This window comes from Phascolarctos cinereus, unplaced genomic scaffold (genome assembly GCF_003287225.1).
Source record: "Phascolarctos cinereus isolate Bilbo 61053 unplaced genomic scaffold, phaCin_HiC Scaffold_5;HRSCAF=322, whole genome shotgun sequence".
Taxonomy (NCBI): Eukaryota; Metazoa; Chordata; class Mammalia; order Diprotodontia; family Phascolarctidae; genus Phascolarctos; species Phascolarctos cinereus.
This window is the reverse complement of record NW_027555958.1, coordinates 231,796,562-231,814,419: the sequence shown is the minus strand read 5'-3', so window position 1 is coordinate 231,814,419 and position 17,858 is coordinate 231,796,562. Positions and strand designations below refer to the sequence as shown.

Here is a 17,858-nt window from a genome sequence, read left to right as displayed (position 1 = left end):
GAGGAGCTGTATTAAACAGTCCTCCCTCTTCCCTATCAGACCTTTCTCTGCCTCATTTAAAACCTCTAGTGGAGATGTTTTATTTAAAGGGCACTTGTGATTGAGGCAGGTCTCAGCATGGACCTTTCTTAGCTTTTTCTTTTCTGAAACCTAATTATAGGCTCTTACCAGAAGAGACTCCCAGCATTAGCTATAAACTTCTAAGAGATACTGAGAGCTCAGAATCCTCTCCCCAGCACTTCTTGTCCTGGGGTTCCTCATCCCTCATTAGATCTTGCTGCACATTCCAGTCATAGTAACTGTGACCTGGTCCTACACAGGTGGAGGAAGCTTGCAATGAGTATAAGAAAAGTGGAGGAGCAGTTTTGTGCTGCTTGCTGCTATTTGGAGGGGTATGTGACTCCTGATTGGTGGAAGGAATACTGAGTGTGATGTTGCATGACTGTGTTCATTTAGCTGCAGACACTTTGGAGATATTATTCAGAGACATGTGGACAAAGGACATCAGGGAGGTAGTGGGGAAAAAATTTGGAATGACAGCATGCATGGAAATTAGCCCCATACTTTCCTTGCAGTTACTTGAAATTCTAGAGGCTTCTGAGAATGGTCCTCTGGGTGACATTTCTCTCTCTCTCTCTCTCTCTCTCTCTCTCTCTCTCTCTCTCTCTCTCTCTCTCTCTCTCTCTCTCTTTCCTTGTCATTCCCTGTAACACCATTAGGGTTACTCTCCTTCCAAATAGTTGTAGTCTAGGAATGACAGATTCACGACAAAAGCTGTATTCCTGATGAATTTTGTTTAATATAATTTTTTTTACCCAATTACATGTTGAAACAAATTTTTAAACATTTTTAAAAAAGTTTTGAGTTTCAAATTTGAGCCCTCTCTCCCTCCCTCCCCTACCCCTTCCCTGAGATGGTACAAAATCTGATATAGTTTATACATGTGCAATCATGTAAAACATTTCCATATTAGTCATTTTATACAAGAAGACAAATAAAAGAGAAAGAAAAAAGAAAGTGAAAATAGCATGCTTCAGTCTGTATCACATAGTCTCAGTTCTTTCTCTGGAGGCAGATAGTATGCTTCATCATTAGTCCTTTGGGATTATCTTGGTCATTGTATTGCTGAGAAGGGCAAGTCATTCACAATTCTTCATTGTATAATGTTGCTGTTACTGTGTACAATGTTCTCCTGGTTCTGCTCACTCACTTTGCATCAGTTATGTAAGGCTTTTTGATTTTTCTGATCATCCTGCTTGTCATTTCTTATAGCACAATAATATTCCATCACAATCACACACCACGGCTTGTTTAGCCATTGCCCAATTGATGGGCATCCTCTCAATTTCTAATTCTTAGGCACCACAAAAGAGCTGCTATAAATATTTTTGTACAAATTGGTCCTATTCCCTTTTTGAAATATCTTTGGGATAAAGCCCTAGTAGTGGTATTGCTGGATCAAAGGGTATGCACAGTTTTATAGCTCTTTGGGCATAGTTCCAAATTGCTCTCCAGAATGGTTGCTTCCTGATATTTTAAAGGGAGGGTAGTCCCAGGCTTACATCCCTCAGCTTGGCTCTTTCTCCACCAAAATGCTGGTTACACAAAAGATTATATGAATAGCAAATAGTGAATAAAGCCATTTATCCAAGCAAAACGGAAACAGAAATCAGAGAATTTGTCTGATTAGAAGATGACATAAAATATAAGAGTAAATGAGCTTTTCATCTAGAAGTGAGTTAAGTTTTCAGCTCAAATAAGGAATGAGCAAGCAATCTCACTCAGAGTAGATCTATTCTTAGAAGTCTTAGAATTTTGAGCAAGTCTGAAGACAAGAAGGCCTGACCTTCCGTACGTTCATGCCATTCCAAAGGCTTTCTTCATTAATACCTGGAGTTCCCTCTGTCTCTGCTTCTCTCTGGATAATGCCTCTAAAGTCTGTGAGGCCAATTGAGATAAAGCCACCTTTGTACTCAGCATTTTTGTGTCAACAAGAGGCATGAGAGGAACAAATGAGGTAAATTTATAAAGTGCTTTGCAACTTTGAATCTGTAAATACTGTTATTATGATGTCTCCTCATCACATTCCAGCTGATAAAGTGGATTTTTTTTTAGTCCAAGTGTAGAACTTTCCACTTTCCACTTATCTCAATGAAGTTTAATCTCATTCCACTCATTCTTCCATCATTCTGACTTGTTAACAACTTTTTGGATCCTGGCTCTGTCATCCAATACATTAGCTCTGTCTCCCAGTTTTAAGTCATCTGAAAATTCACTTTGCATGCCTCCTATGTCTTCATCCAAGCATGATAAAAACTTAACGTTGACTAGTACAGGCCAAAGACAGCTTCCTAGCATGCTCTACTAGAGAACTTCTTCCCATGACATTCAACCCTCAAGGACTCACCTTTGGGCCCAGCCATTCAACCATTTCCAAATCCAGCTAACAGCATTATCCCTCCATATCTGTCCATCTTCTCCCTGAGGGTAGCACTGGAGACTGTCAGATTCTTTGTTGGAATCTGACATTACTACATCTACAATATTCTCCTGAACCATCAGTTCATAGTGTCAAAAAAAGGAAGGTTTGTCTGATGATCTGTTTTTGATGAGGTCTTGATGGCTTTTACACAATCACTTTTCCCTTTCAAAATGCTCACAAACCATATCTTTTATAATGTGTTTTAAAATTTTTTTGGGAGTCAAAAGCAAAATTCATTGAACCATAGATTACACACTTGTCTATCTTCCATTCTTAAAAATATGGAACACTGGTCCTTCTTCAGTTTTATGGGACCCACTACAGTAGTGAAGACTTTCACTGATCTTAATAGCAGCCCAGCTTCAGCATGCTAACATTTGGCTATTGTAATAGTCTGGCAAGACAGGACCTCTGGGGCCCCTTCCTTCCCTGAGAATCTATGATTTCAGGGACCTTTTTTTTTTCTTCACCAGAAAAACATGAAAGTATTAGAACAGACCCTGCAAAAGAACCTCTGCCTGGGAACTAATGATGCCCTTCATTCCTAATGCTAATTGGCTTCTCACTTCTGAGATTGCCCCACCCCGGAGCAAACAAGAGAGTCTGTAATTCTTAGTCTGGGAGACTTTGGGGGAGTTCCCATGAAGCGAGGGCCATCCTGACTGTTAGATCTCTCTGGGTCCCTTAGCTTCATCTTGTCTGCAGGATGGTGTGTGTGCTGTTCCCCGGGGGAGTCTGGACAGAGGTTCTGGCTGTGACCCTGCTGGTGCTGAATTCCCAGGTGGCTGCAGGCAGACATGCCCCAAGTAAGTACAGAGTAGCAGCTCCCCAGAGAGCCCAGGTTGGGGCCCAAGGGGAGCACTCTTCCCTCTAGACCCAGACCAAAGGAAGGCCTTGGGACAGGATGGTCCTCAGACAGGTGGGCAGTAGGTAACTGGTTTTCAGGCTCCCCTCCCAACTAACTCTTCCATGGTCCTTTGCTTCCTTTCCCCTTTTCCTCAGGGTTCAGGGAATTGATGCAGCCCCTCCAAGAGCTGAGGGTTGAGGCAGTTTGTCAATAAAATCATGAAGCAGCTGCTGTGCTGCCGGCACTGTGCTAATGCTAAGGATAGAAAGGAAGGCAAAGGCCAGTTCCTGTTCTTGAGGAGCTCACAGTCTAATGGGGGAGACAACAGGCAAACAATTCTGTACGAACAAGATAGATAGAGGAGAAATGGGACATGATCAAGAGAGGGAAGGCACTAACATTAAGGGGGATCAGGAAAGGCTTCCTGTAGGGTGATTTGAGCTGATACTTGAAGTAAGCCCAGGAAGTGAGGAGGCAGAGGGAGGAAGAAGAAAATTCTAAGCCTGAGACAGCCAGAGAGTGCCCGGACTGGGGAGATGGAGAAATTTATGGAAGAACAGAAGGCCAGTGTCAATGGATAGCAGAGGACTGGGGGCATGAGAACATGAAGTGTAAGAAGGCTGGAAGGGTACGAAGGGACCAGTTGTGAAGGGCCTTGAAGGCCAAGCAGAGAATTTTATAATTGATTCTGGAGGTGACAGGGAGTCACTGGAGTTTATTGATTAGGGGGTGACATGGCCAGAGCTGCCACCCCTGACTGAGTGTTTCTGTCCCATTACAGATTGTCCCAAAGTTTGACTAAGCTGCTGGAAAGGTTTAAATTTTGTTATTGGGGGAGCAAGGGGTAGACTTTCCTGGATTAATTTCCCAGGTATGATTTCAAGGCCATGAGTGACGCTGGAGTGTTTGGGACCACCCCTGGTTTTCATGAATAACATCATGGTGGAGTAGGGGAATGTCTTCCCATCCATTTCTCAGAGGCAGGTTAGGGGCAGGTACTGGTCTAGAGAGACCAAGGGGATTGATCCAGGCTGGCTTTTCTCCTGTCTTCATGATCCATTGTTAATGGACTGAAAAAAAAAGGATGTAGGTTCAATTTTCCCTCATCCTCCACTCCCCTGGTCAGGCCAGGCTTGCACTCCCTACTCCCCATCTTTCAGTGTCATCTCTGGTCTCCACATACTATTGCTGCTGTCCCTGAAGCCTGGTCAGGATCAAAGGGCCTCTGCCATGACCCAGTAGAGGTGTAAGATCCTTTGTTCTGGGCAGGGAGGGAGCCCTCTGGGATGGGACACAACCCTCTTCCAGCTAGTGTAAGTATTATAGGGGAACAGATAAAAGCCCCTCTGGCACTTTCTGTATTATTTCCCCTGCAGCCTGGCCTGGCACCTGGCCTGGCCCATCACAGTCTCTTTGGGATCCTAACCTGTTCTCAAGGAATCTGACCCACTTTTGAGGTTTATAACCTGCACTGACTCTGGGGGGAGAGTATGTCATGTGTAACATCCATTCTCCAGGCTGGGCAAGAGAGAAGGGCCTTCTAGAGACAGTCTATTAGGGACTGAGGAAGGAGACACCCAAGGACAGTGGATCTCCCAGTTTCTAGCAGAGTGATGGCTGCTTATCCTAGCTGACAATTCCAGTATCATCCTGCTATCACCCATGGGTGTACTGAGCAGGTGCTGCCCCCTTGTGGACAATCATCCAAACAACACAGTATTTAAGTAGCCTCCCAAACTTTCTTTCTTCTTTCTTTCTTCTTTCTTTCTTTCTTTCTTTCTTTCTTTCTTTCTTTCTTTCTTTCTTTCTTTCTTTCTTTCTTTCTTTCTTTCTTTCTTTCTTTCTTTCTTTCTTTCTTTCTCTTCTCTCTCTCTCTCTCTTTCTTTCTTTCTACAATTGGAGTTAAGTGGCTGGCCCAGGGTCTAGTAAGTGTTATGTGTCTGAGGCCAGATTTGAAATCAGGTCCTCCTTACTCCAGGGCCGGTGCTCTATCCTCTGCGCCACCTAGCTGCCCCCCAAACTTTTATTGTGCTCTTGCTATGTGCCAGGCACTGTGTTAACTGCAGGCGACATAAAGAAAGGTAAAAGTCCCTGGGGATGACAACATGAAAACAACTGTGTACAACAAGTTATATTTAGGATAACTTGGTGATAACGAACAGAGGGAAGGCCCTAGAATTAAGCGGGACTGGGAAAAGGCTTCCTGTGGAAGACGGGATTTTAGCTGGGACTTGAAGGAAGCCAGGGAGCCGTGAGTCAGGGATGAGGAGGGCGAGCATTCCAGACCTGGGGGAGAGCCAGAGGAAATGCCCAGAGCTGAGAGATGGAGTGTCTGGTAGGAGGGAGAGCAGGGAAGCCAGTGTCACTGGATCACAGAGCACATGGGGGGAGGGGGAGTCAGGGGTAAGGAGAGTGAAAAGGTGAGAAGGGCCAGGTTGTGAAGGGCTTTGAAGGCCAAACTGGGATTTTTAAATATGATGCTGAAGGTGATAGGGAGCCATTGCAGTTTATGAGCAGGTGGGTGACGTGGTCAGATCTGTGCTTTAGGAAGATCCATTTGACAGTAGAATGAGGATGGACTAGAGTGGGGAGAGACTGGAGGCAGGCACACCCACCAGCAAGCTACTGCAATAGTGCAGGTGGTAGGTGGGAGGGCCTGAATCAGGGCCATGGCAGGGTCAGAGCAGAAAATGGAGGTATTTAATATGGGTGATGAGAGTGAGGATAACACTGAGGTTGTGAGCCTAGGTGACTGGCAGGATGGTGGTACCTCCCCAGTAATAGGGAGAGAATCCACATCATGGGAGAATGACCACAGAAAAGGGCAAGCACAAGGAGGAACTAAGGGTTTGTCCACAGCCTTTGGCTTGGGCTGAGGTTTCATGTGGGTGAAAGTGGAAGAGAAGGCTAGAAAGGGAGATGGGAGCACAGGTGGAGAAGGCCTGCATTTCTAGGCTAAAGAAGTTCTTTATCTAACTGACAATGGAGAGTCACAGGGTGAGGTAGATCCTTTGGAGAAGAGATGATTTTTTTGGGGGGTAGTGGAGCAATTAGGGTTAAGTGACTTGCCCAGAGTCAGACAGCCAGTAAGTGTTGTGTGTCTGAGGCAGGATTTGAACTCAGGTCCTCCTGATTCCAGGGCCAGTGCTCTATCTACTGCACTAACTAGCTGCCCCTGAGAAGAGAAGATTTTAAATTACAGAGAGCAGTCAGGAGGCCACTGCAGGTGCTGAAGCTCGAGCCGTCATGCCTGGCCTCTGGAGCTGGGCAGGGAGCCATGTTGTAGACTGGCATACTGGTAGGAAGGACTGAGCTGAGTAGGGCAGTCAAAGGTATGGGGATGGACTCAGGAGTTATCAGCACAGCACAGCTCCCAGTGTCAGGGAAGTAAAGATGTGTTTAAGATTAAGAAGCACAATGTCAGAAATTTGGTAACTCCTGGATCTAAAAGGGGGAAAATGTTAGAAGAGGAAGGATTAGGGACATTCCAAGTTGGGAGGGGGAGAACAAACAGGTGCAATTCCTTGAAATCAGAAGAAGTGTCCCCCTCCCCCCACAAGGGTTTGTGAACAATTAAAGGAACTTGAAAACAGTTACTGATGGATTAGTATGGGCCCAGTTTTCAGATAAGACAGATGGGTCGCTTGGGATGTACAGCTGTGAGAAAACTCCTTGCCTCAGCCTCTGCATCTGCCCTTGTGTCTGCTTAGCATAACCTTGGGCCTTAGTTAAGGGTGTCTAAGCAGCAGGCAGAGGTGGTCCAGCTTCCCAGCCATGCAGCGCTAGATTTAAACAATGAAATAAGGTTTTCTCTCAATTCACACAGCTGAATACAATTTTCTCACAAGACAGAAATTGAATTCTACCCACAATCGAACAGAAAGGGAACTGAGCTAGCTCCAGAACTGAGGCCCAAGATGGAGTCAGTGCAGTTCACCCAATTCCCACAATTCAGCACTTGCTGAGCTAATCTCCTCAGTTTCTTCCTAAATACAACACTTTCTGCTTCTATGGTGACCATATGAGCAGACCCTCCTCACCTCTCACCCAGATTATCATGATGGCCTCCTAATCGCTCTTCCTGCCTCAAGTCTCTCTTCACTCCAGACCATCTGTCACACACCTAAAAATGTGTTTTTCCTTAATTGCAAATGTGACTAAATTACTCCTCTCCTCAATAGTCAGCAATGGCTCCCTATTGCTTCTGTGATCAGTTAGAACTTCCTCTCTTTATTCCTTCACAATCTGGCTGGAACCTCATTTCATATGACAATCCTCCTCTTCCTGTACTCTATGAGCCTTTTCCTCACACACTGCACCATCTCCCATCTCTGGGCCTTTGCCCCAGCCATCCCCCAATTTCTGGAATACCTCCCTCCTTCCCTCTGCCTCATGGATCCTCTCTTCCTTTAGGCCCAGCTCAAGCACCACTTTCTAGGTGAAGCCTTTCCTGATCCCTCCAAATGCCAGTGTCTTCCCTCCCTCCCTGTCTTCTCCTCATGTGGATTCAGGCTGTCTACACTTTTATGGACACTTGTCACTCCCATTTGAATGTAAAGCTGGGGATTGTTCCATTCTCTGTATTTGTATTCCTAGCACCTAACAAGGCTCCTAGCACACAGTAAGCACTTAATAAATGCTTCCTGATTGACTGACTCTCTTTGGGGAAGTACACCATTCCAGAAAGAAGGAAAGACTATTAAGTATAAAGAAAGCAAGGAATCCATGAGCTGGGGGTGGGGCAGAGGGCAGGCCAGGCATGGAGGCTGTTCACAGGTGTGGAGGTGGGAGATGAAATGCTGCATTTGGAGAGCTGCAAGAAGCTACTTTGACTGAAATATAAATTGTGTGTGACAGGGAATAATAGGAGATGCTGGAAAGGTAGGCTGGAGTCAGAGTGGGGAGGGCTCTACATGCCAAGATTAGGGTTGTGAAAGTTCTCCAAGGGTCCATAGGGAGCCACTACACCTTCTTGAGGAGGTGAGTGAAGTGGTCAGACTTAGACTTTCTAAAAAGCATTTATCCTTGGTGGGGTGGATAGATAAGTGATAGGAATCAGTAAGTTAGCATTATTAAGTGCTTACTATGTGCCTGGCACTGTGCTGAGTACTAGTTTACATATAAAAATAAGTCATTTCCTGCCCTCAGAGAGCTTACATTCTAGGCGGAGGAGGATGTAAGACATGCCCAGGAGGGGTGACTGGGGGAGGTAGCTGGGGTCCAGCAGTCACAGGAATGGTCAGTAGAGCCTTGCATAGCACAGCACATCGCCATGCCTTTTTCAGTACCGAGGGTAATATTGATTTGATTATTGTCCTCTGATGAAAGGGCAGAGAGGGGTGTGACCTCTAGGTTATGAAAGCCTGCTGAGGGTCTGTCACTTGCCCGGGTCTCCGCAGAGGGGCTGGGGAGGGGGATACAAAGACACACTGGAGGGATAAGGATCAGAGAATGGGTTAAACTAGGGTGAGGAGGCCTTGGGGTGGTTGGTGGGTAAAATTTCCCCGGGAGTGTTTGCAGCAGGCTGGGTGTGGTTGAGAGGCAGCTATGACACAGCAGATAGACAGGTCTGGGAACCTGAAGGTCTGGGTTCTAGTTCTGCCTCCATTCTAGATTTGCCGTGTGACCTCTGAAAAACCGCTCACAGTCTCTGGGCCTCAGAGGGTGGGGCTGAGCATGCGCAGGAAGGGCAGCCGGATGTTGGCCATGTTCTCGTTGGTGAGGCCCAGGTTGAGGTGAGTGATTCGAGGGGGTGGTGTCCGTCAGGGCTGACCTTCCCCCGTGTCCCCCCAGAGCACTTCACGGAGCAGTTAAGTCCGAGTGTTACTTCGAGAACGGGACGGAGCGCGTGCGGTTTGTGGAGAGATACATCCACAACCGGGAGGAGTACGTGCGCTTCGACAGCGACGTGGGGGAGTTTGTGGCGGTGACGGAGCTGGGACGGCCCGATGCTGAGCGTTGGAACAGCCAGAAGGAGATCCTGGAGGACGAACGGGCCCGGTGGACACTTGTGCAGGCACAACTACGGGGTGTCTGAGCCCTTCTTAGTGCGCAGGAGCGGTGAGTGCGCCCGGGGAGGGGGAAGGGACCAGGGGAGCCCGGCAGGGACCCGGGAGAGGGGGAGGGAGCGGGAGAGGGGCGGGCGCCCGGGGAGGGGCAGAGCAGGGAGGGAAGAGAAGAGAAGGGAAGGAGCGCAGAGAGGGGAGGATGTGATGGGAGGGGGGGGTGGGAGGAGGGGGGTCCACAGGAGCAGATGCAGGGACAGGGACCCCCAGAGCAGGGGAGAGACAAGGGGGAGCAGGGATGAAGGGAGGGGGAGGTGATGGATTGGGAGAGAGGAGGAAAGGAGGGGACCGAGAGGGGAGGAGCAGGGAGGGGAGAGGAGGGCAAGATTGGGGACAAAGGGGAGGTGAGGGGGAAGGAAGCAGAATGGGGGGAAGCCGACTGGGATGGAAGGAGAAAGGAGGAGGGATGAGAGGGAGAAGAGGTAGGGAAGTGACAGAGGGAGAAAAGGGCAACAGAGGTGATGGGGAGGAGTTAGGAGCAGAAAAAGTGGAGATGAGTGAAGGGGACAAGGGAGGGGAGAGAGAGGAGGAGAAAGGGGAGAATGAATGATGGAGAAAGAGGGTAGGGACAGAGGGAAGATGTGCTGGAGAGGGAAGGGGGAGAAACCCTCTTCTAGCAGCATGGATTTTGATTCCTTGAGTCCTTTTTCCTCAGTCAAATTCAGGAGGTTTTACCTCCTCCAATTCTAATGGGGATAAATTACATAGGGAACAAGCCAAGCAAGAGTGGTTACTAGGCGGCTGCATAGCTCAGTGTAAAGAGTGCCAGGCCTGGAGTGAGGAAGACTCATCTTCCTGAGTTCAAATGTGGCTTCAGAAACTTCCTAGCTGTGTGACCCTGGACAAGTCACACTTAACCTTGTTTGCCTAAGTTCCTCATCTGTAAAATAAGATGGAGAAGGAAATGGCAAACCCCTCCAGTATCTTTGCCCAGAAAACCCCAAATGGGGTAACAAAGAGTTGGACATGATTAAAAAAATGCTGAACAACGAAATGGTTAATATAAAATGAAATCCCCCAAGTCCTCACTGCCCAGGTGTCATGAACCTTTTAAAATCTTAAATAAAACTATTCCTTTTTGTATCCCTTGAAACTAAGCTCAGCGGAGGCCTCCCATGGTCTGCTCTCTCCTGTCTCAACCTTCCCTCCCTCCTTTCCCCCTCTCAGCCTTTTCTGATAACTCAAACTCTTCCAACTGAGGCCTTATCACTGACGTTGTCTTTCTCCGTGGACTCAGAGATATTCCTGCTTTTCCCAGGAACTCTGGACTCTGGGTCAGGATGCTCAGATTTCTACTGGGCTTAGATGTTCTCCATAATTCCCCTTGTTCAAAATTTCTTCAGTGGATTCATAATGTCTATTAATTTTTGATCTGGAAATCTTTCTCAAAATAGTTTATTATTTACACCTATGATCTGCTTTTGGAAATAATCCATTAGAAAGTATCCATTTATAATAAGAAAACTTGCCTGCTAATTTCTTCCCATATCACTGAACCCTGATGAGCTGGGGCTGTGATAATGCAGCACCGTGGACTCCTGGGCCTACTTCCTACTGGTTCAGATTTCTATTATTAGGGGGAGCTTAAGTGTCTATGAAGATGCCCATTTCTGGCCCTGGGGAGGAGAGGAGACCCTAAGCCTGCTTGTGGATCAGGTGACAGAGGTGGGGGCTGCACTAGGAAGACCTGCTCTGTCTCCCTCACACTAGATCTTTCTTCTTTCTTCCAGTTGAGCCTGAGGTGATTGTGTATCCATCAAAGATGGCTCCCCTGGGACACCACAACCTGCTTGTCTGCTCTGTCAGTGGTTTCTATCCTGGGGACATTGAGGTCAGGTGGTTCCTGAATGGGCAGGAGGAGACGGCTGGGGTTGTGTCCACAGGCCTGATCAGCAATGGAGACTGGACCTACCAGCTCCTGGTGATGCTGGAAATGACCCCCAAGCGTGGAGACGTCTACACCTGCCAAGTGGAGCACTCCAGCCTTCAGAAACCTGTTGTCTTGGACTGGAGTGAGATACTGCTCCCTCACCCTCCAGTTCTAACATTGCTCAGGACATGGAGCTAGCTCTGAGATCCCCTTAGTGTGTGTCCTGTGCCCTCTTTTCTTCTGGCCTGGGCTCATACAAACCCAGTGTGGTGCTACCCAGTCCCCCCTTTCCCCAGAACAGCCCCCTAATGGCAGTGCTAAACTAAGACCTATGGAGACCTAGAACCTGGTCAGCCTCCTCACTGGCCCCAGGTCTTGGAGCTGGCCTCCCCATCAGACTCTGTGATCGGCTTATAGACCCCTTCCCCTGGGGTAGGGGGGCTGGACTTTGAGATGGATTCGTGTCAGTGTCCCCTGAAGAACTTTCATTTCCTGAGTCCTGAAAGGCCCTTTGCACATCCATCCCTTCCTTTCTTAGACAGCTCAGACCCATCTACTCCCCACATGGGGCTGGCTCCTGGAGGGAAAGTTTTGATACTTGGTGTCTCTTCTCCCTAGAAGCACAGTCTGAATCTGCCCAGAGTAAGATGCTGAGTGGAGTCGGGGGCCTCGTGCTGGGCCTGATCTTCTTTGGGGTTGGCCTCTTTGTCTACAAGAGGAGTCAGAAAGGTGAGACACTCTGGGGAAAACCCTGAGGCCCCTCCCTTCTGTGATCTCCAAGAGAGAGGATATTTGATTGTGTCAGAAATCTGGTCCCAGGTCAGAGGTGAAGGGGTGCTCTGGCTTTGGGGTCACATTTTCCTTCCCTAGGAACTTATAGAAGGTGGTGAAGGGCCAGATCCCAGGGCTCGAGGGTCTTAGGGAATCCCATATTCACTAGTAGAGGCAGCCTTGAGAGGACTTGCAGATTCTAGACTTTAGCCCCTCCCCCTGCCCTTTACCCTTCCCCTATCCACTCACATAGTTGTAGATGGATGGATAAAGCTTCAATTAAGTGCTTCCTCTGTGGTGTCAAGGTACTGGGCCAAGCAGTGGTGGGAGCCCCCTGTCCCACAGTGCTCAGAACCTTGTTGCCTTTTGCTTCTATTGCTCTAGAATTTACAAGGATTTGTATGTCTGTCTCTCTTCCTTTCCCAGGAAATCAGGGTTCACAACCAACAGGTAAGATCCTTCTACCTAGGTGGCATCAGGGTTCTCATAGCTACAGGCCCCAGTGGGGCCTGAAGCTAAGAAGGGACTTGGGGGCCCTTAGTGGGAAGAAGTGGTTCCAGTGGCTTCAGACCCCTATGTAAACTTTATCTGACTGTTCTGTGTCCTCTGCAGGGCTTCTGAGCTGATCCCTGAGCCTGTGTCACCTGGAACTGTTGCGCCCCCTCAGCCTCCTTCTCATGTTTGGAGGCCCCCTGCTTCTGCCCAGATCTCCAGGAGGTTGCTCCTACAGACCCCTTCCCTGGACTGGCTCCTTCCCTGTTCCTTTGACTCTGTTTGGACTCTTTGGCATTTCCCCAACAGAGCTTCAAAGACCCCCTCCACCCTTCTTTGTTTCTGTACCTTTTTTTAATCCATTTTTGTCCCTTGAGCCTTCACCCCAAGAATTAGAAGACTGAAAATCAGCTGGTGCTTGGTGACATGGAGACAAAGTGAAGGGAGCAGAGGGAGGAAAGTTCAGCACTTGGGATTTGTACAGTCTGTCAAAGTGTGCAATGCCTCCAGAGGTGCAGGTTGCAATCCAGCCACACCTTTCCATCCTGGGTGCCTCTTGTCCATTTTCTCCCATAATTCCTGCACAGGTTGAGTAACCAGCATGCTGATGGCCTTCCTCTACATTTCCTGATATTACATAGATACCACTGGCCATCCCAGGCTGTCTGACCGAAATCCTTAGCTTTCCCTCTGTGATGGGCCCACCTCTTTCTGGTGACTTTCCTTCTATCACTTCTGTTCACTTCTTCTTTGACAATATGCTGTAGCCTATGCTTGCCTGTCATGTGCCCCTCCATTGCACTTTAAAAAAATTAAAGTTTTAGTAATACATTTTGTGTTTATGTTATATTCATTGATTAATATATACCTTCCTCCCATAGCTTTTCCTCATAAAAAAACTTTTACTCAAAAATTGCATAATAACCCTCACATTGATCACATATAACTGACAGTCTGTGCAGGCAGTACATACCGTAGTCTCCCCACTTCTTCCATGAAGTGTTTGTTTCCTCTTCTCTGTGGCCAAGCTTGGTAACTGTGATTCCGTAACATTCAGCATCATTCCCCCCGCCATTTTGTAGTCTTGGGTATGTTTCTTTCTTGGTTCTGCTCACACTGTTCTGTGTCAGTTCATTGAAGTCTTCCCGTGTCCCTTTGAATTTCTCATTTTCGTTGTTTCTTCTGTTACAGCACAATTCCATCATGTTCAGGTACCACAATTTGCTTAGTCCTTTCTCAGTTCATGGGCACCTACTTTGTTTCTCCTTCTTTGCTGCCACAAAGTGTTGCAATGAATACTCACACACACACACACATCCAAGATTTCCCCCCCTACCTTTTACACCCTTGGCATATATGTTAAGCTGTGGGATCTCAGGGTCAAAGGGTATGGAGATCTTGGCTCTTTTGAGCATGATTCCACATTGTTTTTCATGACTGTTGTACCAGGTCACAGCTCCACAAATAGGGCACCATCTACCTGTCTGTGTGTAGTCCTTCTCACATTGGCCACTTTCATGTGTCGTCACCTTGGAAGATTTGCTGGGGAAAAGGTGAAACCTCAGGTTTTTTTAACTTCCATTTCTCTCATTGTCAGTGATTTGGAGCAAACTTGAGAATTATTAATTTTCTTTGACCTCTTCTCTACAGGCAGAGGCTCTTGGCCTTATAGATTGATGTTTGTTCCCTACATGTCTTGGATAATGGACTGTTACCAGAGACATTTGATACAAAGACATTTTTCCCCATCAACAATTCTTTTAGCTGTTGATCTTGTTATGCAAAGACTTCTGAGTTTCAGCTCATCAAAATAGTTTTCTCCTCTGGTTTTCCTCTAAGTCTTATTTAGTTAACAATTCTCCCTTTGGCCGCAGTTATGAAATCTAATTCCAGACGTTTCCTGGACCTTTGGTAGAAGTCTGACGGAATCTCATCCCCTGAATTAGTGCTCTTTGGGCTAAATAGAGGGAAATCAGTTGTTAAAAATCACCATACCATTTGCCCATAATGCTTAGGATGAAATACTTTCTAAATGAATGATTTTTGCAGTCAGTTCATTGCCATGCAATGGGTGGGTCTGCCCAGAACTTACCTTTTCCTAATGAAGTTTATGGGAGGCCATTCTTGACCAGCAGCAGTAGTGTCAGGAGGGGTGGAAATGAGGATGCTGGGCCTCCTCTGCTCTTCATGCAAGTTGGGCTCTTCTTCCCCTTTGGAGAGTGCAGACACCTGTCAGTGTCAGAGCAGTAAATGGGAGCTGGGGAGATGTGGGGAGAGTGGCAGCTCCCAATAGGGCTGTTGGGGGATAAAGAAGCCAAGATTGCTCAGCTGCTTTTCCTTTTTGTACAGAAATTTCTGAGCAATATTTCAGTTTCCAGGTTCCTATAGATTCTATCCAATCCATTGGGAATGTTTATCTTTTTCTTCTCCAGTAATGAACGTTTGGAAGGTTGCAGACATTTATCATTATTCCTAGCATCTAGGCTGCCAATCGCTTTTACTTGGGCTGATATGAAGCTTATCTGTGAAATCATCATTTTTGGAAACAAAGATCTCAGGAATTTAGGGATATAAAGTAACAGAGAAAGCAATAGATGATACAGAAGCCCTTGAATCCCAAGGAAGTTCTGGTTAACCTCTAAGTAACCTGTCCGTTTCCAAGGGAATTGCCCCTCTGGCGTATTCTATGGTGAGAAAGCGGTAGACTATGGGTTCAAGGACTTCATTCTTTCCTTGGCTACATTTTCTAGCAACCAATGCCCTTTGATTATAGAGCATAGATCTAGAGCTGGAAGAGACCTCTGAGGCCAGCTGGTCTAAACCCTTCATTTTATAGATGAGGAGGGTGAAGCTCCAGAAGATTAGTCAAATCAAATGAGTAAGCATTGATTAAGTGCCTTCCACGTGCCAGGCACTAGGCTAAGTGCTGGGGACACAAAGAAAGGCAGAAAGTGGTCCTTGCTTTGAAGGAGTGCCCAGTCTAAAAGTCAAACAGGATTTTATTTTTGTTCCTTTTTTAAAATTAATTTTTAGTTTTCGACATTCACTTCCCCAAGATGTTGAGTTCCAAATCTTTTTGTTCCTGTAGGTAGTAGAGCCACTGGAGTTTGTTGAATAGGGAAATAACATGGTCTTACCTGCACTTTATTTTTTAAATAATATTTTATTTAATTCCAATTACATGGATAGTTTTCAACATTCATTTCTTTATAAGATTTTCAGTTACAAATTTTTCTCCCTCTCTCCTCACCCCTCCCCAAAACAGACTTTGAAGGGCTTCTTGCAGAAGGTATGACTTTAGCTGAGACTTGAAGGAAGATAGGGAAGCTAGGAGAAGAATGTGTTCCAGGCATGAGGCACAACCAAGGTAAACACCAGGATTTGGGAAATGGAGTGTTATGGATCAAAGAGTACATGAGGGGCAGTAAGGTACAAGAAAAGTGGAAAGGCAGGAAGAAGCTAGTTTATGGCTTTAAGAGCCAAACAAAGGATTAGTTGATCCTAGAAGCAATAGGGAGCCACTGGGGTTGATTAAATAGAGAGGTGACATAAACTTGCTTTAGGAAGATCAATTGGGTAGCTGAGTAGAGGATGGGGAGAGGTGAGGTAGAGAGCCTAGCCAGAAGGAAAGAGAAAGTTTGAGGAGAAATACGATGAGCCCATTAGTTTGAAGTAGTGAGAAATCAGCTATTGGTAGTCTGTGGGCAGTGGATTCTTAACCTCTTGTGCCCAGAACCCCTTTGGCAACCTGCTGAAGCCTATGCACCCAGTTATCAGAGAAACAGCTCCTTTGAGCTTGTGTAGGAGGTTATTATTGCTGAAATAAATCAACTACAATACAGAAATTATAGAGATTAAAACCCAAGTCTTACTGTGCTCAAGCACATGTTCGGGATTTTTTTTATGTCAAGGCATGAACAAAGACTAGAGTTTCTGATAACCTTTATAGAGAAAATTACATCAGACACACAAAGAAATAAAATCTTTTACATATTGCAATCTCATATTCTTTTAGGTTATTAAAGTTTTTTTAAAGAGCAGTTCATAATCCTGTGATTCCTTCAGTGTCATAAAAGTTGAAGAAACTTAGTTAAACTGGAACATCTTATACATCCCCCAGGGAAACACAGTCTCAATAGGTAAACTAAATCAGATTACAGATTAAGCAAAAATCCTACACTTATAAAACCTTTAAGGCTTCATGTTAAAGAAGTCAAAGTAGGCCAATGAGAGGAAATGATTTGTATATCGCTAAGACTCAGTGTTGGAGAAATTTTTCCAAAAATAAAATCTTTTTGGGGGGAGGTTGTATTCCCTTCTTCATCTTATTTGGTTTCTTACCTTAGGAATGTCAAAAGTCTTCCCCTGATACTATCATCATTCAGGGAGCTGTTTTGTTTTGTTTTTTTGAGGCAATCAGGGTTAAGTGACTTGTCCAGGGTCAAACAGCCAGTAAGTGTCAAGTGTCTGAAGCCAGATTTGAATTTAGGTCATCCTGACTCCTTAGCCTGTGCTCTATCCATTGCTTTTGTTTTTTATTTTTTAAAGCCAAGTAAGGTTAACAGGGAATAGGTTTCAGGAGTCAGCCAGCTCTTCAATATAATTCTAAAAAAAGAAAATGAAATGTTCCCATCACTGTTTGTTTTGTTTTCATCATGGAGGGGTCTGCAATAACTCAAATATCAAAGAATCACACATTTTATGAGGCAAACACAAGCACCAGGAAAATTAAGGATCGCCAATATTGAATAATATGAGATCTGCTCAATCTGGATTGCTCCTCATAACCCACTCCAAATGTCCATTTAAACAGTTTATTTTCCTTAGGTCTGGTAGCCATCTCATCCTCGGAACATTTTCTCTTGGAAATTCTGGAATAGGCCTCATTCCCAGGGCAGCTCTGGACAGGGCCCCTTCTACTAGATTTACTTCTCTGTTCCAGGTCACTTACAGAGGGTCCCTAGATACTGCTGCTAAAACTGCTAGTGATAAGACCTAGTACAACTTAGTAAGGCCAAATACACTCTTTTTAATTTGGCCTTCCAATAACTAATTCATGTGATGAAAATCAGTTCAAAGCTTATGGAGCTAACCTTATTATCAACAGAACTATAAGAAGAATGTCAAATTAGGAACCCACAATTCACTTGAGAATTCAGAGAATTTCAGTTTTTATATACAACCTGATTTTTCTATCTTTACCTGAAACTTGTACCTGCTATGAATAATGCCATTTATTGGATGAAGGAAGAATTAAAAGGATCCATGAGGTCCTGCCTTGTAAAATGAGCCCTTCTCTCTCTTAATATTATCAGAGAAAGACTTTAAAAT

The 17,858-nt window shown here is 45.7% G+C and overlaps 1 protein-coding gene across 1 annotated transcript; it reads left to right on the top strand.

Moving 5' to 3' along the window:
- Positions 1 to 3,092: 3,092 nt before the first annotated feature.
- On the top strand, positions 3,093 to 13,358 carry LOC110203282 (DLA class II histocompatibility antigen, DR-1 beta chain-like). The gene is given in 8 exon segments (XM_078155362.1): positions 3,093 to 3,288; positions 9,123 to 9,140; positions 9,143 to 9,329; positions 9,331 to 9,389; positions 11,125 to 11,406; positions 11,883 to 11,993; positions 12,462 to 12,485; positions 12,648 to 13,358. Coding segments are annotated over 8 exon segments (795 nt in total). The 5' UTR covers positions 3,093 to 3,188; the 3' UTR covers positions 12,662 to 13,358.
- Positions 13,359 to 17,858: the final 4,500 nt, after the last annotated feature.